Consider the following 26,766-nt stretch of genomic DNA (forward strand, 5'->3'; position numbering starts at 1 on the left):
CATAGGAACTCTGTGATGAAACAACGCAACCTACTTGTGTTAGGGGTTTTTAGAATTGTCTCGATGAGTATTAGTTGCCTGTCGTAAGAAAAGTACAGTCGGCGATAAAAGCTTGTACCAAAAATAAAATGTTTGCCAAAAACTTAATTAAAAACTCCTAAGTCTTATAATACTTATATAAAAGTCGAAAAAATGAAAGGGCCTGAAATAAATGGATTCTATTTCAATTTTTAGGGTTCCATACCTCAAAAGGAAAAAACGGAACCCTTATAGGATCACTTGTGCGTCTGTCTATCTGTCACAGCCCATTTTCTCCAAAAGTACTGGACCAATTTAGTTGAAATTTGGTACACATATGTAAATTCATGACCCAAAGCCGGACATTTTACGTAAACAAATGAATTTTAAACATGGAGGCCACTATTGGGGTGTAAATGAGAAAATTAAAAAATAATGTTGTTTTAAACTACTTATATCGTGTTACATATCAAATGAAAGAGCTCACTTGAGAACCTCAAATATTTTTTCTTTTTAATTTTATAATAAATAGTTAAGAAGGATTTAAGAAAATAGCCACAAAATGACCCCCCCCCCCTTTATCTCCGAAAACACTCCTGACTTCGGCTCAGCATTGCTCCGAGCAATTATTAGGGTTGGCACCACTTCACTTCCTTTTGCGTGCACGACCACAGATAAGATAATCACTTGAATTTTGACGACCCTACATAGCCGAAAGGGATAGTGCCATATATTAGAAAGGGATAGCATGATTCGACCCTGAACCGCTGTCAAACTTCGGGTTTGTAGGAAGTGTCCTTTCTTTACGGTAGTAGGTACTATTATTTCTTCTGTGCCGAAACTACTGGGTCTAAAATTTTGAAAAAAATATACAAAATAGTTCTTTACCTAATATATATGACAAGAATTACATAGTTTCTGATCCGACCCCTACGGGTTCTTTAAAGGCAATTCACTCGCGTTTGACATATAAAAAATACATTGTTAGAAATTGGGTAATGTACGGAACCCTTGGAACGCGAGTCCGACTCGCACTTGGCCGGTTTTTATGCTGGGGGTTAAAAATGCATCAGGCTTCAATCGGTAACTTATGGGACTAGAAAAATGGGTTTTATTTACCTCTACGTTTTGAAGATGTTCCAACACGCGCTGGGAAAAGGCTCCTCACAAAAGGGGATTGAAAATATTCTACACAAAGTAAATTAATTTCTGATTTTATGGAACAATATCATCTGGAGCTTTCGAGTCAGTAGTACAAACTAACTTCACAAAACTATCAAAAGTGACAATAATATAAAAAAATTCCGTGTACATGATATAGTATAATAAATAATAATATAATATTAAAATATCTAGTTTTGTATTGAAACTTGATTTAACACAGTGGTTCGTGAAACATGACATCACATGACATGTAAAATTTCAAAGTCAACGACAAATGAGGTTACCTACTTACCTAGCCTACAAAGAGATTGCATCAAATTGCGCCTAACAAACTGAAACAGATGCAATTGGTAGACTGAGATGGCAATGTTGACTATTTTAGAGAAATAGCTATTGTAGAGGTTAAAACGAGGAACAAATATTATTCAATTCCACATAATATATGTAGTTTGGCCTTTGCTTATGCTGCCAGAACTATTTTTACTTGATCTTGATGCTGAGATATGTAACATTTGTACTGCAAAGCGTAATGTTACAACATGACTAGCGTTTGCAACAGGTAATTTATAAAGTCGACAATTAGTTTTACTTTCTACTCAACGCAAATGGAAATTTCTTATACGGTTGTTGACTAGCGCCATCTGTTGTCGAGTAGCAAAACTAATAATTTATATCAATCAATAAAATTAATATATGTATGCTAGTTTGGGTTCTAATTACTTAATTTTTTTACAAATATATTTACTGAAATATTCTATTTCAAATAAAATAAATCAAGTCATGATTGTATGTAAGATGTCAATAATGGTATGAAGCCTAGTGAGTATTATATTCTTTGGTATGAAGTTATTAGAAGGCGTTATAAAAACTTCGTAGGACCCGTAGATAATTTATTTATTAATTATGTGGCTTACTTTGCAGGTTATCAACTTCATTATACTTTTTCTAAAAAAATATATATAAATATTCTATCGAATCACACATTGAAAAATCAATCATGCTCATGCTCCATCTGATAGATGGCTTAAAAGATACGAATCCATGCCATAATTGCTAAAATTAAAAAAACAAAACATTTGACAGACGACAGGCACTTTTGACGCAAATGCATGGAAGTCGATTGTTTTTAGATAACATTTTTTTACCTTAACCGTTCCGCGTTATATATTCGTTTTATTTTTTGATGCAGTGATACATTTTGAGGCTTCTAGCCTCCACAATTATGGTTCTCAACGCCGCTGTACAGATGTTGAGGTAGTTGCCGAAATATTATTACGTTCACTTTGTAACCAAGTTTCTTGATGATTGCTAGCTTATAATTCGCACAAAACGCTTAAATTTAGCACTTTAAGTACTTATCTGCAACGCGAATTTAATGTTATTGTCATAAAAATTATTTGAACATTGCTAGAACACTCGGTTACTTTTATTTTAGGTATTTATTGGTCATATAGGAAACGCGTACAGTTCAAGTTGAATATCAGTTTAGTCTTCAAGGATGCAATTAAAAAATACATTTTAGATACTCCAGTATGTACAACAGTCATTCCAATAAATAGAGTGCAAGAAAAGCCTGCGAAATTAACCTATTTTTAGAGAAACATGCAACAATTGTAGCACTTTGTAATAAGGTCATGCAATAGTGACTAATAGTGATTTTGTAAGCGAATACATCTTTGGAGTATTGTGCTAGCTGCAGTGCGAATGGCACCATGATCATTATTTGTACTAGTTTGGACCAGAGGCCACCTACCCATTCACCTATACCATAGAGAGAGAGAATTAAGTAATCATAGAGTGCTCACTCCATACAAAGATAAAAACCTATTTATAAGAAGTTTTAAACAAGCTTTGCGAAAACTTATTTATTATAAGTTTTAAGCTTAATAAGTATTAAGTTTTAAACAAGTTCATATTCTAAACTTATAGTGGTTTTTTAGGATTAGAAAGAAGGTAAGCAATCATGACATGTATTTTAATTGAAAAACGCTTTTAAAAATCAGTAATTATTATTTATGAAAGCTGAAGTATATAAATTATCATACTAGATTCATAATTGTTACATATTCGCCGTGACTTATTTATAAAATGTGTTTTTTAATTAAAAGACACAATAAGATTGTCTACCTTATTTTTAATGCTAAAAAAACGAACTATAGTAACTAATAAGTTTCATTACCTCCCATACAACTTATGCCATGCCTATACCCACCCTCCTGTCCCCCTTTACCTACCCATTTATACCGAGGATAACTTTAGCCACTTATCATTTGGTTCCAGCATTTCTTTTTGTTCCATACCTCTGTCATTTGTCATCTCATCATTCACTTGTTTTTATATCATATCTCTCACAGTCCATAAACCTGTTCCTTGGTTTTCCTTTCCTCTTAGATTCCTCCACATTCATTCATAATATCTTTCATCCCTCTTTGATTTGCCCTTATTATAAATTAATTTTGGTTTGGTACTACAATATATGCAGCCTAACCATAGTCAATCATAACCCAAAAAATCTAATAATGCCCTGCAGTAGTGTACAATAACATCTTCAAAGTGCTGGTGGGGCTTCCTAAGTTCTGCAGCGCTTTCACCATGTTTGCAGAAGCACAAACCGATGACTATGCAGCAATTATACTCAAGAAAGTGGCCTCATTACTGCATAGGAACAGGGACAGCACAAAGGATGATTGCTGATCATGTTTTCAGTCATAATGATAAGGTTCATATTAATGAGCAGCAGTCACAATAGCCGCGTGCGACGTGCTGTTGCTCTGGTATGGGGGTGGTCTTGTGCTGCCATAGGCGCACGGTGGTGGGTGTGGAACTACATGAACTATCTCTACTACACTGTCACGACATTTACTGGAATTCTGCTCAAGCCAATGGGGCAGAATAACAATAACAAATAGTTGATCTATCCACTTGTCTGTTCCCAGGGAGGCGGAGGAGCTAAAGCAAAACATTTTGAAATTCAAAAGTGAGACGTCCATGCTGCAGGAACGCAACCTTTGGTCGCTGCAGCAACAGCTTCAAAAGGTACCATCGCCCACACTGTTTGTTAACTGACAGTTCATAAACCTTATTACAAAAGGCATAAGGTCCATCGATGAATATTTTATTATGAGAATTATGAGCGAAATCAAATTACATACAAATTACCACCTAATATTACGAGTAATTAGGCACCTGCTGCGATTAGCAGAGGATGCCGGTTCGATTCCAGCCAGGGGCACTGGAGGAGGCCTTGGTCACTTTTTCTTAGTATATGACATTTATTTCAGTTTATAATTTTTATTGTAGCATTTCTACTTGAAATAAAAACAAATTCAAATATTTTCTGAAAATAATGTAATTTGTTCTAATACTTCTAATAGTACATACAAATTTTTGAATCCTGCTAACTCTTATAATCATTAAATATTCGGAAAAACATCATACGAAGGGGCATAACTGTGGTTGATATGAGTATACATTATATTCTGTCAAAATATTTTCAATAATGTTAATATCTAGAGAGGTAAATGAGTACTACGTTTGTATGGAAAGGCGATTGGTTCATTCACTTTCCTCTTAGCAGCCCTATATGTAGTGTGATTTGTGTTACAGATTTACCAAAAAGTTCTGGTCCTGGATCTAGACTATGCTCTGGATAAGAAGGTGGAGCAGGATCTTTGGAACATCGGCTTCAAGCAGCAGATTGAAGCCCTGCAGGCGATTTCTAAAGATAGAAAGGTAAACCAGTACCCTCACCATGAGTTTTATGCAGCCTTAAACAGCCTTTGCGCAGTGCATCTCGCTTGCACATGATATGTGAGCTAGTTTACACAGTCGCTGGCGAATATGTCAGTGTCAAACTCGTGGTAAGGATACAGGGCAGTGAATATTAAACAGGTTGTATTTTAAAATGGGTCAGTAAGGTAAGGACAGATACCAGAGGTATCAGAAGTTTGGGTTCTAAATTCTTGAAGTTGTCTTATTTCTGGTCATTTTGTCACGCTTTTATTTGTGTCTACTATCAATAAACAAAAAAGTCTAGTGCTATTGTATGTCTTTTTAGCTGTAAATTACACTTTACATAACAAAAATTAAATATTAAATTTCATTTTATATAAAAAGTTCCACTCCGTAATATTTTTTGGGGACAAAAAACAAGACAACCGAAATAATTTTGACCCGTTTAATTTATTCATGCAATGGGGTTGGCGACTGTCAAACATTTGCAAAGATGAGTGATGACACCATCATAGCTTGCTCCTTTTTCTATGAGACTTGGCTTAAAGGGCTGGCATACAGAGCACAAAATTCCATAAAATAAAATTGACAGTTCTAGGGAAAGACAGGGCAAGCTATGCTGGCTCCATCTGCTAAATACTTCGACCGGCCAACCCCATTATGATGATTCTTAGGCCCACCTGCACCATTCCACTAACCCGGGGTTAACCGGTTAAACCTGGAGTTACCATGGTCAGCAGTACAATTTGACACTGTGTTAACGGTTTAAGCGCTTAACCCCGGGTTAGTGGGATGGTGCAAGTAGGCCTTAGACGATATAAATTGTAAGTAGGTATGACAAATGTTATTCATATCAAACATAATAAAATGTTATATAAATACTAGTCTATAAAGTTTCTACAATAACTTCTAAATGTGAAAAAAACAGCTAAATGTCTGGTTGTTCGCAGAACCCGCTCCGGAGCGAGGGCGCCGCCATGCTGTCGTGGGTGCTGCAAGCGGCCGCCGGCTTCTACCTGTGTCTGTTGCACCAGATATGTACTGCTTTTAAACTGGACCTGCCCTTCAGGTATGGTATTTACAACCATACTACACACACAATAAAGTATAATTTGGAACGGGTTGGTAACCGGTCACCAAGACCAATCTAATAAAGGTAGCAAACTAAGGTGATATGTAGATCTGTTGAAAATTATGCTTCAGCCTATATGTATATAGTACGCAAACTTACACAAGTAACTCTTAGCGCCACTTGCACCATCCTACTAATCCGGGGTTAACCGGTTAAACCTGGCGTTTTCATGGCTACTAGTCCAATTTAACACTGGGTTAATGGTTTAACCGGTTAACCCTGGGTTACTGGTATGGTGCAAGTGGCCCTTAGGAGGTTATGTTATAAGCTTATAAAGAGGTTAGGAGCTTATTTTTCATATTACAGTGGAACCTGGATAATTGCAATCTCAAGGGACCGGCCATTTTTTGTCAATTAACCAGGTTTTTCATTTAAGCAGGTCGTGTCAATTAACGAGGTTCAAAAAATCGTTGTGTCAATTATAGAGGTTTTCATTAATAGAGGTTGCGTTCTGACAAATTTCTTTTATGGAGGTGCAAATAACCATTGAAAGTAGATTTACACGCTTACGTTCTGGGTTTCTGGTCTATTATATACACTACATTAATTACTACTTTATTTTCTTATTAATCATTTGGGTTTGAAAAATTTCCTTGAATTGTAGAAGACAGTTTTACTAGAATGTAAAAAGCATACTTTCTTTTTGATTTAATCAAAACTACCTACTACAGGCTGCGATAAATACCCAATAAATAAATTGAATTCTGGATGAAGATATAAATAAAATGATCATTGCTATTAAAATATTGTTTCTGCTGTCTATTATTTAATTTATTTCAATTACAGAGGTAATAAGTAAGACTAGTTTCAATAATAGAGGTAAAAAGAAGAGCAGAAATAACGGATTTTTTTAGCACAGTGTCAATTATAGAGGTCTTAGTTGCGATGTGGTCAATTACAGAGGCAAAATTACGAAAAGCCCTAAAAATCTAAATTGCAATTATAGAGGTTCCATAATTTCAATTATAGAGGCCTTTTGGTCTCAAGGGACCGGGACCGGACTTTTGGTTGCAATTATTGAGGTTTTCCATTTATCCAGGTGCCAATTAACCAGGTTTCACTGTATCTACAATTAATGAAATGAATTTATTTGGATTAACTTGCTATTATTTTAATTTATCTCTGACGATCACAATATAGATTCTTATAAATTTACATTAATGTAATTTGTACTGTAATCATATGTTGTGAAATAAATAAATCCAATCTAATCTATATTAAACTAGTCCTATTTCTCTGTACCCAGACGCCGCGCCTCCCTCCTCGGCTGGGTGGAGGGCTGGAGCCCCGCCCCCGCCCCCGCGGGCCCCAAGCTCCCTCCCCCCGCTGCGGCGCGCTATATATGCCAGCACTGCCTAGTGCATCTAGGTGACCTGGCACGGTATAGACAGCAGCCTAGGGTGGCTTATACTTTCTATAGGTCAGTATACTTTGAATATTAGGGTATTACACCTCTCGCGTCGAATGATGGCCCTTATGACAGTTCATTTTTATATGGACTAGATGTCACGTAAATATATTTGTAGTATTTTTTAGTACTTTATTAATTTATTTAGAAATGTAACATTTACGCAATAAAGATACGATGTGAACATATTTCTTTAATATTTTTTTTTTTAATTAAGCCCAACCTAAGGAGACTTGAAAGAACTGTTATAAGCATCATCAGTCGTCGTGAGAGGTATAATTTATATAGGTACCTACCTAGTGTTTGGTTACTTTTATTGTGGAATTTTTCTTTTTAGGTAGATGCAACAGATATTCGGTATTAGGCTGAATAGTAGGCAAAATTCGGGCGAATAGGTACCGAATATTCGGCAAAGTGACCGAATAGGCCGAATACCGAATAGTTGCCGAATATTCGTAACATCTCTACATAAATAACCCATGCTTTTCATAAATATATTTTTACATTGATTTAAACTAACACGATTTTCACTCATCATTTATTTTAGTACTGAAACGAGACTTAATCGCGCACACTTAGTTTATTATTTGGGCTGACAAGCAGTGTGTGTATGTGTGTGTATAATAGTTACAACAATTAATAACATTATCCCAGGCACGCGCTAGTGGTCTCCCCCCACTCCGGGCAGCCGTACAACCAGCTAGCGCTGCTGGCGCGCCGCCGCGGGCGCCGCCTGGGCGCCATCTACTGGCACGTGCGCGCCATCCTGGTGCGGGCGCCGTTCCCGCCGGCGCCCATCAACCTCGCCAGGACGCTGCAGGACGCGGCTGGGTGAGTGCCACTCCCACACTATACCTCACTAGTACCAAATATATAATAACTGCGTATTTTTTTTTCCCTAGCCTACTTTGGTGTCCCACTGCTGGGCAAAGGCCTGAACTGCATATAAGATAAATAAAGTCTAAGAAAAAATCGTGCCTCAGAAAATCAAGAAAAATGATGCTCGAAAAGATGGCGCCATACTTTTTTGCCTGTACTCGTGTAGATAACGACACCGTTTTATAATTAACAATTTTAACACATATCAGTGAAAGAATAAGGATCAAAGTCAAATGGCGTTCTAAAGTTTTAATTCTGTGTTAAAAGATGCCAGTAAATTTACTGTGACTACAACATTTACTTTGACAATACCCCTATATATATATATTCTAAATTCTCTTTGATCGTACCTTAGGCGACCCATTCTGATGACTTAATGACACATGTTGGATTTTAAATAATAAATAGATAGCAAATTAACACTTAAAAAAACACTTTACTTAACTACTTCCCGGAGACCCGGCGTACAAAGTTTTGAACATACAATCTACTCTGAACTAAGAGTTTCAAATTCAAAATAAAATTTCTTCTGGGTCTGATGTTCGGGTGAAAAGTTATAAAAATCTTAGTATACATTGTATTATGCTCTATTTATAATGTAGTATTTGTTTCCAGGCAAGTAGCACCGCCAGCGCCGGCGCTCCTCCCCGGCCGCGCCACGTCCGCCCCCGCATTCGCCCCGCCGCGCGACGCGCACGCCTACGTCACGCTACTAATACGCGCCGTGCGCGACATACACACAGGGGAGAGGTACCATCGCCCACACTGTTAACTGTACATTGGTGGACCTTTTGCCTTTTGTAATAAGGTCCACCGATGTACAGTTAGGAGTGTTGCTGTTTGTACAGTACAGTAGCACTACAGATGTAGTGCATAATTATTTTCCATCGTATTTTCACGGAAACGTACGAACGTGTCTTGCTATTTCAGTCAGTCTCGGTACAAAAAGTACTGACGTTGACTGGAGTAGCATGACAAATACGAACGTTTCCGAGAAAATACGATGGAAAACAATTATGCACTACATCTGTACTCTGATATATTTTTCTTGTATGATGGATCTTGGGAGCCACCCCACACTAGCGTCTCCCGAGCGTCGGCGTCTAAAGTCAACTCTATGGCTGCTGCTCGATACAACGTTGACGCAACTACGCAGCGACGCCATATTTCATAGCGCTGTCTAGACACCAACGCTCAAAAGACGCTACTGTGGGGTAGCCCTAAATTCTCACCCTTTTATGGTATAAGCTTCGAGCAACACGGAAGGGAGGCGGCATTCGCACTGTTTCCCCTCTGCCTAGGTACAAGATCAACTGATCTAGCGCGGGTAATAAAACTAGTTGCGCTCGGATTTTTAACTAGACCGAGTTCAGACGCGCGCGTGAACACAGCAGCAGAAAAAATGCCCAATTGCCCGGTTTTTTGTTGTATAAAGAAGTCGGGGACATCAAATTTACAAAACGAAGGTGTTACATTTCACATGTAATATGTTTTTTACATATCATACGTTTAATTACATTTAAACAATTATTATATTTTAGTCTCATGTAATTGTTGGATTTATCGATTTTGCTCGCCCAGTACAAATTGCGGATCGGTCGAGCGGCAAATCCGACTTCTCATCTCTCAGAATACAATAAAATTCTTCGACGAAAATGTGTTAGTGTGCGTGTTGTGACACTTGTCACTCGTCCGTACACAAAAAGAGATCGAGGTTTGCAAGATTTGTCTTTGACGTGTGTCATTTTCTATGTATGTGTGTCGTCATTACAGATTGGAATTTGTATGAGCTACGTATTTGTATGATCTCATGTACATATATGTTTTTAGGGTTCCGTACCTCAAAAGGAAAAAACGGAACCCTTATAGGATCACTCGTGCGTCTGTCTGTCTGTCTGTCTGTCTGTCTGTCTGTCTGTCCGTCTGTCACAGCCGATTTTCTCCGGAACTACTGGACCAATCAAGTTGAAATTTGGTACACATATGTAAGTTTGTGACCCAAATACGGACATGTAACGTAAACAAATGAATTTTAAACATGGGGGCCACTTTTGGGGGGTAAATGAAAAAATGAAAAAAATTAATTTTTTAAACTATATCATGTTACATATCAAATGAAAGAGCTTATTGTAAGGATCTCAAATATTTTTTTTTTATAATTTTCGAATAAACAGTTTAGAAGTTATTCAAGAAAATAGGCAAAAAATTACCATTCCCCCCCCCTTATCTCCGAAACTACTAAGTCTTAAATTTAAAAAAAAATACATAAAATAGGTCTATACCTATAGATGACAGGAAAACCTATTAGAAATGTACAGTCAAGCGTGAATCGGACTTAATTACAGTTTTTGATCCGACCCCTACGGATTTTTTAAAGAGATTTCACTCACGTTTCACATAAAAAATACATTGTTAACAGTGCCGGATTACTTAGAGTAGTAGTTTTCTTAGAGTAATTGGTGATAATTTTCTGATAAGATAATCATTTTAAATATTTAACGGTCTTACCTACTTACGAGTAATTGTAAGGTCAAATTAAAAATAATATTTAAAAAAAATGTTAAATTGAGAGCTAGCTCAAAGTTTTTTGTACTCGTCGACTTTAATGGTTGAATTAATAAAGACTTTGTAACCAATAAGCAAAACAAGCACGTGCTTACGGCACCACGTTCAGGGGGGGCACCAAAATGCCAGGTTGAAAAAGGTGAACAAATTTTAAAATTAGGGACAGACACATCGTTTTTACCACACGATTTTTTTAGCTGTCCAAAAGCTAATTTGCAAAAATAATGGCGCGTAATTCTTTGGGAAACAATCGGTAGCAGTAGAAGAGTCGTGATTACATGCATAGATTCGATTTCAACCCACTCTTTTGCGGTTCGGCGTTAGGTTTTATGCGAGGCCTTCTGCCTTACGGCAAAGTTGATCTTCTGCCTTAATTACATTTGGGCGTGGATCCAAATCCAAGCTTTCCTCTTTCGCTGCTGGGCCTACTGCCTTTCTCACACTTCGCCAATTCAATTCCAAGCTCTGCTTTCTTGCATATTTTATGCATGAAAACAACCTCGCTGAGACCCTTAAATATCGAGCCCTATGCGAAGCTAGGCTGATAGAAAACTGTCCCATCCCTTCTCTGTATGAAATCCTGGATTCGCGCCTGGTTGGAACTAAAACTAAAATTGCGTTTTTATATCGAAAAATTTTCGCGCTCGCTTCGCTCGCGTTTTCAATAACTTTATAAGGTATGATAAAGGTGACATTCGGGTGGCGACTGCAGCAGCATTACTCTGTTGCAACGTTACTGCTGCAGTATTGTCAACTTCCGTGATAAAATGATGTGACTGATTTCCATACTAAAAGTAAAAATGTACAACTGTCTATCATATTGCGTTTTTATATCGAAAAATTTCCGCGCTCGCTTCGCTCGCGTTTCTATTACTTTCTAAGCTATGATAAAGGTGACATTCGGGTGGCGACTGCAACAGCATTAAGTACTCTGTTGCAACATTACTGCTGCGGCACTGTCAATTTTCGTGATAAAATGATGTGACTGATTTCCATTCTCAGCTGTAATGCGGCAATGAACTTCTCTCAATTTACCAAAAAATCAATGTAATCTTGATGACCCTAGGGAGAGGGGGCACCTAGAAATGCTTAGGGCATCAAAATATCTTAATCCGACACTGATTGTTAAAAATTGTGCAATATACGGAACCCTTGGAACGCGAGTCCGACTCGCACTTGGCCGGTTTTTTTTTTAATCATATTTCTATAAAGTTATATACTTACTGAGTATAATTGCATGAATTCTATAGTAATTTAAATTGTATTTTTCTTATTTACTCGTAATGCATGTTAATTATAAGATGTAATAATGTTTTGAAAAGATGTGTCCCGCCGAGTTTGTTGCCGGTCCCGTATTGGGATACCCTCCTCCAATTGAGGGGGGATTTAAATCTTCTCGAGGCAGAGGCGTACGGTTGGAGCCGGTATAGCTTTATTTGACGTTCATAAGCGCATTGTAATATGCCTAATTGAATAAACTATTTTTTATCTTTATCTTATCTTTATGTAAGTGTGTGAGAAGTGCGACTGTGTGCACCTTTCCCCCCGCAAAAAATGGCAGAAAGATTTGTACGGTAAGATATCGCTTGGGCCCCTCCCTTCCGATGTGTCGGAAGCCGGTGTTGCTTGAAGTGATCGGTGATATAGTATAGTGAGATGCAATAACTTATTTATTTGCAGATTGGAAGCGGCCGATCAACTAGTAGAGACCCTAAACACGTCTCTCACGTCTCTAGTGGCCACCGACAGTTTTGAATCCATGACTTTAATAAAGGTAAGACTGATTTAAGTGATGAAACTTTTTCCTTTGTTCTGAAAATGAGACCAATAGCTGTGATGTTCATAGGCTAATCATTAGTAATTATTAGCCTTTTACGTATATTATAATATTATCATTATAATATACGTAAGGATATACACAAGTGGCCCCAAGTGTCACGAAACTTATGTTATTAAATTTCCAGATGGTATGCGTCATAATATGGCTAGTCCATACCACAACGGACGAGCTGACGGCCACGGAACAAGCGTTGAGCGAGAGCGAATCCACAGCCGCAACGCTGAGCCATACGCTGGCTGTGGGCACGCTGCTGGCGCTCTTACTGCCGTCGCATACGGCTGAGAGCCCTTTGAGCCGAGCGCTGCCTGCACGTAAGTCATGTTTTTAAATTTCCAAATGGTATGACACGAGTTGCGAATTACCTATTCGCACGTGTATCGTATAACGTTTTACAGTACATATGGCCCTTTAAATTTTCGACATACGCACGTATTGTCCTTAATCCCGCATAGGGCATAGAGCATAGGGCATAGTAAGAATAGAGTGCTCACTTCATACATCAGTTTTGGTACCAAAACGACTATTATTTTCGCAGTCGACATCTAGCATCGAGTAGCGGAATTATCAGTACTACATGGATACTAGAATTCTCTAGTGTCACGACTCACGAAAATTGTATAAAACAACAATTTACAACTAATTTTAAAAGCAGAAGGAGTTTAAGTTTAGTTCCGGTTAATCCGGTTGTTATATTACCTGAAAATTGTTGAGCTTTAGACTACTACGGTCGTCGGAACATCTATTGTCAAGTAGCAGTGTAATGATAATTCCGCTACTCGATGCTAGATGTCGACTGCGAAAATAATAGTCATTTTGGTACGTATCAACGCTGATGTATGGACTGAGCACTTTATGTATTTTTTTCTCTATGCCTAGGGCGGTAAAGTAGCACCATATGTACTGTAAATTATTATTATTATTTGTATGTCTGTTCCATATCTCGGGACCATGGGGTCCCGGACCATTGGGAGGCGTACGTGGGGCCGAAGCCAACAGCGCAGAGGCCCTTTAAGACACTTTAATCTAAAAGCAAGGGATACACGTGGCGGATACCATCCCCGAACGCACAATGTGATACATCCGGAGATGGTCCCCACCAGGTGCAAAGACACACACAGTGCAGCACTTTTGTGCTGCGATGGAAACTAAGGTCATATGCTATTTGATTTGAATGTTGGATGGACTGGATATAGGGCTATGGGAGGAGACTAGCGGACACCTGCCGTGACAATCAGTCTCAAAATTGTATAAGACAGGTGGTGACTCGCCAACTCATTGAGTGGGCCCCGCAATGGCCGCACGCACAGTGCGACAACAGGGCAACACTTTGGAGTGGCTGCGAGGTTGTCGAGAGGTGAGTCTGCGGTAGCCAGATCCCGGTAATCCGTTCAGCAGGCCGCCGGCGTTATGACATTTTACACTTCCAACCTGGAGCATAGGTCCCGCTCTTGCGACTCCACTCTGGCCGGCCAATCAAGGCAAGCACAGAGGCGAGGGCCAGATGACAGGGCCCTCTGGAATAGGGGTCCGCGGTGTCGCCACTCACCGTCAGCTCGCCACAAGCTGCCCCGCGGGGTTATTATTATTATTATTAGTGAAGCAGGCAGGCAGTTGAAATAACTATATCTGGATACATCAACCGAGTTTTCAGTGTTGAGTGTGTTATATTATTAAATATGATTGTATTAATTGTCCCCAGTGAAAGTGTGCCTAGAGTGGGTGGTGCAGTACCCGCAGCTGGTGCAGTCGGCGCCGTTCGCCGCGCGGCCGCAGCTCTGGCACGCGCTCGCGCACACCCTCAACAAGCTGCCCAGCGAGGACTGCGACAAATGTGAGTTTATTCAACGAAAGGCAACGAAGGTCTCCGTTTCAGTTTCGACAAAAATGTCCGGATTTTCTCGTGTTCAAGTCGCATTTTTCAAGCTATACTCGTGAAATTTCGTAAGCATGTTCGATAATTATAGATATTTCTGTCCATTCTTCTTTTTTTTTTTTTTTTTTTCAAAATGGCGGAGTCATGTTGGTGCGAGGTCTATATTTCACACAACCACTAGTTTTTTTTGTGGGGATAAACAACCATACATTATAAATTACAGTACGTGTTACAGAAGGTACGTGTTACATTATGTATAGTCAACAGCATTACCCGAAGGGACCGTGCGCGTTGGAGGGTCTGCCATCTTGTGGCCTGAATCGGAAACATATGTGCAAATGTCCATTGCCAAAACAAGTGCTACCATCTACCGTTCCCGTCGGTACGTTTCCTTGTGCATAGTAGGTTCTGCCACGTTGTGGGCTACATCGGAAGCATAAACGTCACATTTAAGGCTCGAGCCAAAAATCTGACGGCTCCTATGCTGCCCCCTGTAGTTCATGCACGGGGCCTATATAAGTACACGAGTTACTTTAATCAATTTTTGGTTGCCAAAGTGGAACTGGTAAAGTGAGTTACACACTGTGGCATGGTGTCCCGGTAACTACAAAAATGACTAAACTGAGGACGCCAAGCATGAAGAATTTCTTACATTGACCCGGCTGTTCCTATCTCTATCGCACGCGCGTAATTATATTGCTGTCCGGCGGCCTATTGGCCACTGTGCGAACGGACCCGAAGTCACTGCACCTAAAAATACTAATTTATACCAATTTTATAGATGACGCCGTACCCCTGCCCGAGGATGAAGAGCTCCACGGCTTTCAGCCCCTGGAGCGGTCGATGGAGCACCTTGAGTTCTGCCACCACGCCGCTTGGGACACGTACGGGCGCAGCGTCCCTGATGTGGAAGAAGAGAAACCGCTGGACCAGGATGTGCCGTGAGTTTACTACCCCTGAAATGGGTTGACAAAAGGTTTCCAAGTCCTGCGGGCTTAGCAAGGTTGTACGACAAGGTAGTTATCACGCAATATGGGATGATAAAACGGCCGTTATCGTCGATTTTATCATCCATACTATGGTTGCAGACGATATATGGAGTTATCCACATTTGACAGCGGTAGATGATAGAAGACAATTTGCATAACATGGTAGTTGGATAAGATGTGGATAATTTGACAGATTGTCCCATTTTGACAGTTCAACTTAGTTAATTTTAACTACGTGCTTCTTAGATGACGATAAGCCTTGTCGTGAAAGCAAAAGTAGTGAATAATCATATTTTAAGGTATAAATTACAGGTAAATATCAGTTTTTCTATGTTTATATTGAGAGTTATTAGTTACAATGTTCCGCTGTATATAATTATTGTCAATATTTTCTTCGCAGGGAAGTCAAATTTTATTATTCCTACTCGCGGCTGCTGTTGAAGAAAAATCTCGTAAACAGCTTTAAGAAACGCTTGCAGCCTATTTGATATGCCGGACGAAGAGTTTCGGCATATTTACAGAGTGCGTAGCGTTGCGTGCGGAGTGTGCAGTGCATTTACTTATGTGCCGAACTTAACGCCGAGCCTCAAAACGGTGATGGGTTACCTACCAAAACACCTCAAAGGTAAAGCTATAAAATTGCAGTGTTTCTTATAAAGTTAATATGTATTCTATGCATAGACCCTATTATATTTGAAATCATTGATTCTATGTAAAACAGACGTCTTAATGACAATGCTACTAAACTCTTCAATACTAGGTACCGGCCTCATTATTATATGTAAAAGTTAGTATGCTAAGATATCTGTTGTACAATCTCTTACTTATGCTACTAACCTACTAACAGAGGTTACTTAAGCTACTATTTACTTCAACATTCATATCCTAACCTCCGAACCTAAAGGGGAAAATCTACTTGACAAAATTAGATTTACAGTACCTGTCAATAACATATCACCTTTGTGTGTTTTTGTATGAACTTGTAGTAGGTTAGTTTGTAGATTTCATATTTTACTAGTCATTTTATATAAATAATATCTGAGAGACCGAGCTTTGCTCGGGAAACATATAAAAACTCAAAAATGCGTGTTTTTCCAGAGATGAGACCTAGCTAGATTGATTTTTCGCCCCCGAAAACCCCCATATAGCAAATTTCATGGAAATCGTTAGAGCCGTTTCCGATATCCCCGAAATACCTATATATACATATAAATAAATAAATATACAAGAATTGCTCGTTTAAAGGTATAAGATATTATGAATACTGAAATACTGTGAACTACAATAAGAGACTCAGCATACTAGTTACTAAAAAAGCTCTTTAAAAATAATGTAGTTGACCATACATTAAAACAAAAAACCTCTATGAAAAAATCATTACATGAGACCAATTTTTCTCATCGCTGGACAAGGAATAGTACTAAACTACCTAAAGCTGTAGAAGTCACTCAGAAATATAAAAAAAGAAAGTTATACCGTAAAAGCATGGAGGTGATATATTATTGGCCGGTACTGTAATTAGGTACTTATTTGTTTTAGGTTCTAACAGTATACACAACACCAGCAGCACACCTACACCACCAGCAGCAGCAGCAGCTGCTGGTGTGTAACAGTTACACCTGCTAGCTGATGGCAACTACCAACGCGGGACTAGTCAAGATCATGGTTTGTCCATTGGAGCACTACTGACTGGATTGGCCACACTACTGTAAGCCTGAACCTATCTCGAGCAGTTTGTAGATGCTGTAAACAGAAGGTAAGTTCTTTTGAGCACTGAATTAAGTATTAGACATAAAAAACTGTGACTTTTCTTTATACTTTTTTGAATAAGTATGAGTGCGGCTGTATTGTGCATTGAGATATGTACCTACCTATTGTTTGATAAGTAGTTATCTCTGGGATATATAATCTGGGAATGCAATACTTATTAGGTTTAACTAAGGCACCTAGTTCTAATGTGCTGCCTTGTTTAATGGATATTATTCCTGGCGATTGTTTAGTGTATATTTTGGGTGCACTAGACTGCACTCATGTGAAAATATTTACTCCATCGCTGCCACATGAACCTACTTTTACTTATTTCCTTCTTTTTCTTCCAGAAAACTTCTCGTGGATCAAGGGAAAAATTAGAGAAGGCGCTCCTAAAAGACTTCCTAAGCATGCAAGCATGCACAAAACCGGCTCTTAATAAATACATATTTCACATATTACTATGTTTTACTATCACACAAATACCTACCTAATTTACCTATATTTCTATATAGAACAGCATTCCCGGGCATGCTTCAATGTAGGTGTCACTTATTCTTATTTTTCATTTTAGCCTTATGCGTACAAAATTTGTGACTCTTATAGCTTCTAAATGTAAAATCCGACTCATATGCAGTATAGTACAGTGAAAGCATAGGTAATAAAAATATTTTAGGCACGTTCTTATTTAAGAGGAAAGGGAGATGGCCGCTTCCGCTGCTCCATACAAACGTAGTCCTCATTTTCCTCTCTGGATATTGACATTATGGAAAATATTTTTACATAATTTAATGTATATTAACCATATAGCTATGCCCCTATGTTCGATTTTTTGATTATTGTAAAAATTAGGAGCGGAAGACAGATTTCATACAAATTTTTAAATGCTCCTAACTCTTATAATAATTAAAAAATTTAAAAAAAAAAGAACAAACGTAGGGGCATGGGTGTAGTTGATGTTGATATACAACAAATTGTATCAAAATATTTAATGTTATTATCCAGAGAGAAAAATGTGTACTACGTTTGTATGAAAAGGCGCGTCTAGTGAGTCTGGCGGTCAAAAGGTCAAATAAGAATATTCCTAAATGCTCTATTATGCTAATAAGTCTACTCTAGTGACTATAACTGCGGTCAGACTTAATACGCCGATAACTAACGTTGAATGTTAAAAACTATGTTAAATTCTATTTGGTAGATACAACATTTGACAATTCTCGTCACTCGTGGTGTTGTCAAGTCTTTTTTGTTTACTAAACTCTATAGATAAGTTAACAATGTCGGCTCTGTGCTAGATAGAATATTATAAATGGGTAAATAAAACAACTATTGCCAAAAAATTAAACAAAGTTTATTTACACATTAAATGTAGGTGTACAAATAAATCATTCGCTGCCGTACCCGCTGTGAAAGTGCCCATCATGCCAGCAGCTTTATTGCTGGATTACTATGAACAGCTTTTGTACCGGAACGTCTCGGAGCGGGGGCCCTTACCATTCTGTCTGATTCGACGGCCTACCTTACGTGTAAAGCGCTTAATGATAATACTAATGAACTGAAAAGGTTGTTTGTTGTTTTATTTGTGGATAGGTATGACACCTATATATATGGAATGGTCTTCTCACTAGCTTTTAATTGATATCCATATTATTAAATTATTGCAATTTCATAACTGCTCATCTATAAGTTTCGTTTCAAATATAAATAGATTGCTTAACGGCGCAGAAAAGATCAACATTCCTCTCAGACCTCCAACAAAAAGGGGCCAAACTGAAAACCAGCGCTGGACGCCAGTCTAGCACATGTTGAGCTTGGTACCCACGGCCAACATGTCTTGCTAAATGTAATTACCTATGTATAGAGTAGACAATAAGTTAGTACTTAACCAAGAATAAGTTAGTACACACTTAACATAGAATTTATATGTATATGGTTTGTATTCCTAATATTTTTTCTACCATCAACCTATCATGTTTTGGCAATGGAGCATTCCATGAAATTGTCTACAGTTTGTCCCGTAGAAATGCGGATTTTCTGGAGATTTGCAGGTATAAGAGTTTCCTTTTCTACGACAAATGGTCAAACATATGCACGGAAAATTAATCGCTTGCTTTAAATGACGAAAAAAAAAGTCGCACGACAGGAAATAAAATGCGTTTGTATGGGACAGCTCGTGGAATGCTCCCATAAAGTGATTTCATTTCATTTCATATCATAAACTGATGAGGGCATTCAGCGGCCATGTCCGGTTCTCAGGCGGCACCAGATTTTCCGAGGAAGGTCAAACCCTTTTGGCTTTGGGTCAGATATACAGCTACTCCGAGCTGCCGAAGCAGACCATTCCGCTATCCACCTATCCGAAATATTAAAGCTGCTCAGGCTCCCAGCTGTAGCACAGGGTCGGCGGGCAGTCGAGCGGCAGAATTCCTCGTGGACAGGCATTGTGGGGTTATTCGTGATATTCTCAGCCTCCCTCTTCAACGCCTTGAGTCGTCGGATGTGAGGAGGGGCAATGTGACTCAATGCCGGCAGCCAGTGGCGGTTGTAGATCGGATAGTGCCTGAGATGCATCGCATGGTCTCTCAAGCCTCCAATATGTTATGACTGAAACAGAAACAAATTAGATTAGATGAGGTCAGGCGCAGGCTAGTACTTACAGCGGTTCATTGGCAAATTATGTGAAATTAATGTCACTTTTAGAAAGCTCTCGTTTTTAAGCCAGGGGGATTTTTTTGTTACAGTTGTCCAAATTATCGATTGAAAATAAATTGAATTTTGTTCTAGTAATTATTTATACGTTATTAAAGTAGTATTATGTATTAAGTGTAGTTCTGTACCACCTGCGTCATAAAAACAAACCAACGAACACCTTATTTATCAAAATTTGTCTCAGATATTCTATGGTAGGGTAATATACGACACAAACATACCCACACACATACATAGGCTGCTAAAATCATTCCCATAATCAGGTATAGGTACAATAAACCACTTTACCAAACACAAAAAAAAATATTCCAGCTCCCAGCAGTAAAGAAACCAGCTTCTACTCCCAAGCCCTAACAATATAAGTTTTTGGCAAAAATATTATTTTTGGTACAAGCTTGTACCAAAAATATCATTTTTGGTACAAGCTTTTATCGCTGATTGTACTTTTCTTTCAACAGGCAACTAATACTCCATGAGTCCATTCTAACAACACCAAGCACAATTAGTTTGCGTTGTTTTATCACAGTGTTCCCATGGCCACCTCATGTCTCCATCATCAGATCAGCTCCATGTCATCATAATATTGCAATTGTCATCCGATTTACATATTGTTATGTATGCAAAATTTCAGCACAATCGGAAATCGGGAAGTGGGTCAAACTTAGCTGTCAAATGTATATGGCCAGCTTTAGTGCTAACATAACTGTTCCTAGTATTCCTATATTACAAGTTACATGTTATAAGTAAGAATATTGTACGAGTAGGTATTATATTATTTTATAATCTTAGTAGAATAGGTACTAATACAATTTATTTGTATTGAATAACTCTTGCAGAGAATTTGTAAGTTACTTGTGGGTATGGCTACTTTATTTATTTTATAAACTTTATTGCACAAACATATAGAATTACGTAAAAATGGCAAACTAAATGCCAAAAGGCATTATCTACCAGTCAACCATTGAAACAAATACCGTAAAACGGGGTGAAAAGACACGATTTTCAACTTCAAGGAGGATTTTCGCCAATAATCCAAATGATAAAGTAATAATTTTGATATCATTTTTTGAGTCTTGGTTAGTTCTTCAATTTTGCATTTGTGAAATAATTTTTTATCTACCCAATTCAGAGAAAATCAAAGAAAACTACCTGTTTTCTCCATATCCTTAAAACGGGGTCGATAGACACAAGACAGGGGTGAATAGAAATATTAAGTTTTAGTTGTCATAGGCATCGAATTTGGTCATTATTATGTGGATACTCTGTTGGCAAATGGTATAATGGTAATGGTATCTGTTAAACAGCTATTTGACACAAAAAAATTTTTTGTGTCTTTTAACCCCCAAGGCGTGTCTTTACACCCCTTTGTTGTATCTAATCACCCCCTATGACATAACTGTTCACCCCATATGCGTGTCCACTGACCCCTTTATCACGTAAATTTGCTTGTTATTGTTTTTTTGCAAAAAAATGCTTTATTATACAGAAAATTAGTGATATTATATATTATTTAGGTACTACAGATACTATATGTGACGTTCCACGGGAAAAGGTACCTTATGAGGGTTTCTAGTTTCGGAGATATTAAATGTTTTGTAAAGAGGTGAAAAAATGCTCAATTTTTTTTTATTGTGTGATCTGAAACCTTAATGCCTAACGTTTGTTTACCTGTTTTTATTTTTGTTATAAGTTAGTTATAAGCCTAGTAATGTCGTCTCAGAGTTTAGTAGAAAAGGTACCTTATGGAAAAAAGATTGAAAATTCCCAAAAAAACTAGTCAATACGGGAAAAGAAGTTTGGTAGAGAACTGTATTAGCATTCTGCAAAACTAATTTGATAATTTCAGTTCTGGTTGGGGCGCCTCGCAAATATTATAACCGTACATAGACCGACATCACAAATCCAAGTAGACTGCTATTATACCAAAGTTACTCTCGTCAAGTCTTTCTTAACTAGAATAATCTTCATTTGGTTTGGTCGCATGCAGTAAATCAGCCATTGGTTTGCTGAAAAATGCCAATACCCGACGCATTACCTTATGGAATATCTGAGGTCATTGAACCTCAATGCCGCTTATATTCAATAGCAACCGAAATATATTATTGATAAGAAATAGACGATTTATACCATCTTAACCCCAAAATATTATTAGTTTATCCTAACTGTTCCATCATCATCATGCCTCATCATGTAACTTGACCACAAGGTACCTTTTCATTACATACAAATTATTGGTCTTTTTTAAGATTATTATGACGAAGAACTAATTAAATTGGGGGCAGTTTAATGTAAATTAATATTTTCTATTCATAAAAGATAAACTATAATATGATTGATATTTTGTAGTGATGTATTATTAGATTTATTTCCATAAGGTACCTTTTCGTAAATGTATGGAGCAAATACTGTTATTGTTATGTAAGTTTAAAGTGGCATAAGGTGTTAAATATAGTATTTAGTTGGGGTTTTAGGATTTATTTCATTTGAATGACAGAATTTCTTTCATATGTGCTCAGAAAAATTGATTGTGTGTCACATTAAAAGTAAAAATATTCAATTTTGTGATTTTATATGAAAAAGTCAGAAAATACATTTTCACCTCTAAATCGGTATTGTTTTTTGCTTAAACTGTCTGTCAGTGTCGTTTTCTAATAGATAAAATTTAAATCTTGAGAGCTCATTGCAATCAATCGTGAAAATGAAATAAAACTTTATTTTCAAGAGATTGGTTAGTATACACATAAATCAGTCGATATCAAAAGTTTCTATTTGCATTACAGAACAAGTCGCAATATTTTTTTAATCTCAGATATATAAGGCATTATTATTTGTAGTCAACTATGTAACTTACTTCAGGAACATAGTTTTTTAGGCGGCTAAACTTAAAACTTCTCTATCGTAAAGTTGCTCATTTCACAACATTATTTTCAAAAAATCATATCTCTGTAACTACGCAACCTAGAAGGTTGATCTTTTGTGTTATCGATAGCTTATTTATTGTAGATTACTGGGGTATGCATAACTCCATACCCGCCATAAGGTACCTTTGACCGTGGGACGTCACATATTACCAGGTTAGCTAACTTTTACTTAGTTAATGTCAAAACATTTACTGCTAGAACAAAGTTCAGACAGGTTTGATTTCTTACCTCTCCGAGACCTTACTTTAGAGTCAAAAAAATCTAACTATTAGGCAGTTTGATTAAGTTCTTTTGGTACCAATGTAGATAATAAATAGTCTACTATATACGCATTCCAAAAATCTAATTTTAGAGATGTACGTTTTTAAATATAACAACTTGAAAGAAAAAGTTCAAAATTTCTCTATTCACTCTGCGATTTCTGTTGACCCCGTTTTACGGTATGTGACGTTCCACGGCAAAAGGTACCTTATGGTGGCTGGCGCTTACGTCGCATAGCGCCGCAATAATATTGGAGCGGCGTTAATAATAGCGTAAGCGCCAACCGCCATAAGGTGCCTTTACCCGTGGGACGTCACATATAAACACTAAAGGTTGGTGCAAAAACCAATCAAAAATCAAATGCAGTAGGTATATCTTAGATATACATACTAACATAAACATACATATATGTTATAAAAATAAATGTACTACTCAAAAAACAAATTTTCTTGGGGCTTGTCTTACAGGTAGAGGGAGTGCATTCCATAGATAGGTTGCCTGAACGGCAAAACAATCAGACATAAAACGGTTATGAAGAGGAAGGACTTAAAATTTAATTGAGCGGGAGTTCACATCCGGAATGGGCATAAAAACTAAATAATATTTTATCTTTATGTCTTATATTTATGGCATAAAATGTGTCTTTTTCTTTTTCAATAAACTTTTATTCTTGCTACAAAACCAGCTTCTAGAATATACAAACAGAGTAAAAAAATATATAAGTTTTTAAAGTGAGGTCTACGGGTTTCAAAGATTTTAATATTTGTTAGAACCCTTAAGTATGCAATGTGAATAAATGTATGCATAGGTAGTGTTGTAGTGTAACTTTTACACATCATTGTACTTCCTGCAATTATAGTAGTGATAGAACAGGTTTTTAACAAACTTTTGTCACTTAGTAGAACATAATAGATAGAATGAGAAGAAATAGATATTAAGTGTCAATAATATTAAAAGGCACCAGAAACTTTTCATGATTTTAGTTTAAGAAAGGTGTACTTACATCTTCAATCCTTTCTTCTAGATCTTAGAACTTGTGTGCACTGTGCAGCATTGCATTTTGTATCTCTGGGTTCCGAGAGGCTCATGGATCTCCCTGTAGGTGTAGGCGAACAGGGGATGCTGAGTTATATATTTGGCTAGCATTTTCTTGTGCGCCGAAGCATCGACTGAAATTAAACATATTCATGACAAAACCAGTTAATGATCAAACGAACTATAACTTTTTCTATAAATAAATTAGAGAAACTTACATTTTGGGTGGCATTTCCTTTAGTTTACACAGCAAATCAGTATTTTTCTTCGAGTTGGTTTGTATTTTCACTAAATTCACTGAATCATGCGCGTACGCGATGCTTGTCAATGTCAAGTGAATTGTCAGTTGAGAAAACACGATTATCCGTGCATGTTATAATGTAAGTAAATTTGTATAAAGCTGTCACTCATTTAAACATTTTTCAATTTGGAAGTGTAGTAATAAAACTAACTATTCGTTTTCAAACATCGTCCGACACACGTCCGACATTTTAATAAAGCCAGGCATTAAATGGATTTTTCATAAACTCTAGGCATCGACAATCGTGGTCACTTACGAATGATAGTGGATAACTATATACGATATCGACGTGGTATTCTTATCGTAGCCCGTAACCATGTTCAGCAAAACGATAAAAATACGACTATCGTTAAAAGACGACAGTAGATTCCACGCGCAATATGATATAACCTTGCTAAGCCCGCTGGAACGATTGGTGGGAGCCGTAAGTTTGTTACCCCTGTACTTGACTGAAAACAGGTTGTCAATCCCTGGAGCGGTCCATGTCAGCCGTCAGCTCACTACCTCTGCAATGGTACAATAGAGAAAAGGTTGTCAACCCCTGGACAAGTCGCTAGGCTAGGTGCCGTAATTGAGAAAAGGTTTCGGATCCCATGAACAATCGCTGAGAGCCGTAAGTTTATTACGCCTGCATTTGTTGAGAAAAGGTTTTCAACCCCTGAAACGGCAGTGAGCCGTTAGCTTATTATCCCCGGGCCTTAGTTGAGAAAAAGTTTCCAACCCCTGGTACAGTCGCTGGGTCTCGTAATCATAGTACTAAAATATAAGAAAAGGTTACCAACTCCAAGACTTCCATTTTTTAGAAAAAACAAAACGGAACCTTATCGTCTTACACTTACAGTCGCCTTTCCCTTGCAGCCACCCGTCCGTGGTATCCCCAGACTGCCTAAGCAACGATCCCGAGCTGGAGGCCCGTGTGAGGGCCAACCGTCTCGTCGCACTCGGGTCGCGGCTCGCCGCCATTGCTCCCGAACACTTCTCTGTCTCGTAAGTATTATAAATTATAACTTATTTTACAGTACATATGGTCCTATTTTCCCGCACTAGTGCGTAAAATAGCACTTTTCGTGCGTATGTCAAAAGTTTAAAGGGCCATATGTACTGTAAAACGTTGTACGATACACGTGCGAAAAGGTAATTGGCAACTTGTGTCGACTTAAAACACTCCCTTCGGTCGTGTTTTAATTTATCGCCACTCGTTTCTAATTTCCTCTTTTCCGCACTTGTATCGTAAATAACTATTTCCAACGATATTATAACTATGGATATGACATAGAAAAGTCTGGCTACTGAAATATTACACAAATGTTTGGCGGGAAATTCAAAAAATCTTGGGCTGGTCACACTTTGTGTAGTAGGAATTATAGTTTTGATACTAGAAAATATTTTTGATTTTCTGTGCACACGTAAGGTACCTAAGGATATAAGTTAAATATATGTTGACGTGCACTCAAAGTCAGTTCACGTAATTTCTACCAATATGTAAAGTACAGTCGACGATAAACACATATGTTAACACTTTCTCACCATATACCGTTGTAACAAGGCGAAAAATGAAATGTAGTGTAAATAAAACCTAGCTCGATAATACCGTAATATTAATCCATCACCAAAAAAATACATAAGTACTATGCCAAATATGCTAAATGCTAAGTATCAAAATATTTATAGAGCACCAACCTCCTAATTTGTTTACATTTGTTTAAGAGTTGTAAACATTGCAGTTTTTCGTTATACAACGCTACACGTCGACTTCGCATATTGTAATTTTTATTTACGAGCTTAAAATATAATAGTTTGCGAACCTCACTCAGTATAGACATTATAAATATTATTTAAAATAAACCCCTTATAAACCGCCAACAATTTGAATGAATGACATAAATTGACAACTGACTTTTAGCTTTTTTTTAAATCATAGACAATTGGTGATACAACAACGAAATGTCTGTCAACAATTTTTGGCTAGCCAGACTCTACCCTAACATAACAACCGAAACAAAAATATTCCAACGCCACGGCAGCAATATGTTTTCACACCTATACGCAAAAGGTGTAAAAGAGAGGGCATAATTGAATGAATATCTAAATAAAAAAGAGACGACTAGTGTTTGTCGCATGCGCTTCATACTTAAAGTCCAACGAGTAAGAGCAAACTGTACAGTCGCCATCAGATATATCAGAGCGACC

The 26,766-nt window shown here is 37.6% G+C and overlaps 1 protein-coding gene and 1 long non-coding RNA gene across 4 annotated transcripts in view; one reads left to right on the forward strand and one right to left on the reverse strand.

Annotated features, from left to right (window-relative positions):
• The first annotated feature begins 2,274 nt into the window (after positions 1 to 2,274).
• Positions 2,275 to 26,766, forward strand: part of LOC134804345 (nonsense-mediated mRNA decay factor SMG7-like) — a 41,688-nt gene continuing 17,196 nt past the window's right edge. For all 3 annotated transcript variants that reach the window (XM_063777352.1, XM_063777353.1, XM_063777354.1), the window contains exons 1-12: positions 2,275 to 2,436; positions 4,119 to 4,218; positions 4,789 to 4,914; positions 5,865 to 5,983; positions 7,293 to 7,466; positions 8,109 to 8,285; positions 8,949 to 9,083; positions 12,579 to 12,672; positions 12,863 to 13,049; positions 14,438 to 14,569; positions 15,393 to 15,552; positions 25,435 to 25,563. In XM_063777352.1, the coding sequence (XP_063633422.1) occupies positions 2,405 to 2,436; positions 4,119 to 4,218; positions 4,789 to 4,914; positions 5,865 to 5,983; positions 7,293 to 7,466; positions 8,109 to 8,285; positions 8,949 to 9,083; positions 12,579 to 12,672; positions 12,863 to 13,049; positions 14,438 to 14,569; positions 15,393 to 15,552; positions 25,435 to 25,563 (1,565 nt within the window). In that variant the 5' untranslated portion in view covers positions 2,275 to 2,404. The remainder of the gene's footprint in view (positions 2,437 to 4,118; positions 4,219 to 4,788; positions 4,915 to 5,864; positions 5,984 to 7,292; positions 7,467 to 8,108; positions 8,286 to 8,948; positions 9,084 to 12,578; positions 12,673 to 12,862; positions 13,050 to 14,437; positions 14,570 to 15,392; positions 15,553 to 25,434; positions 25,564 to 26,766) is intronic.
• On the reverse strand, positions 19,511 to 24,566 carry LOC134804396 (uncharacterized). Its single transcript, XR_010146120.1, has 3 exons — positions 24,494 to 24,566; positions 24,244 to 24,409; positions 19,511 to 19,953 (listed from the first exon to the last, which is right to left on the reverse strand). It is a non-coding gene; the product is annotated as an uncharacterized LOC134804396 (long non-coding RNA).

This window comes from Cydia splendana, chromosome Z (assembly GCF_910591565.1).
Source record: "Cydia splendana chromosome Z, ilCydSple1.2, whole genome shotgun sequence".
NCBI classification, from domain to species: domain Eukaryota; kingdom Metazoa; phylum Arthropoda; class Insecta; order Lepidoptera; family Tortricidae; genus Cydia; species Cydia splendana.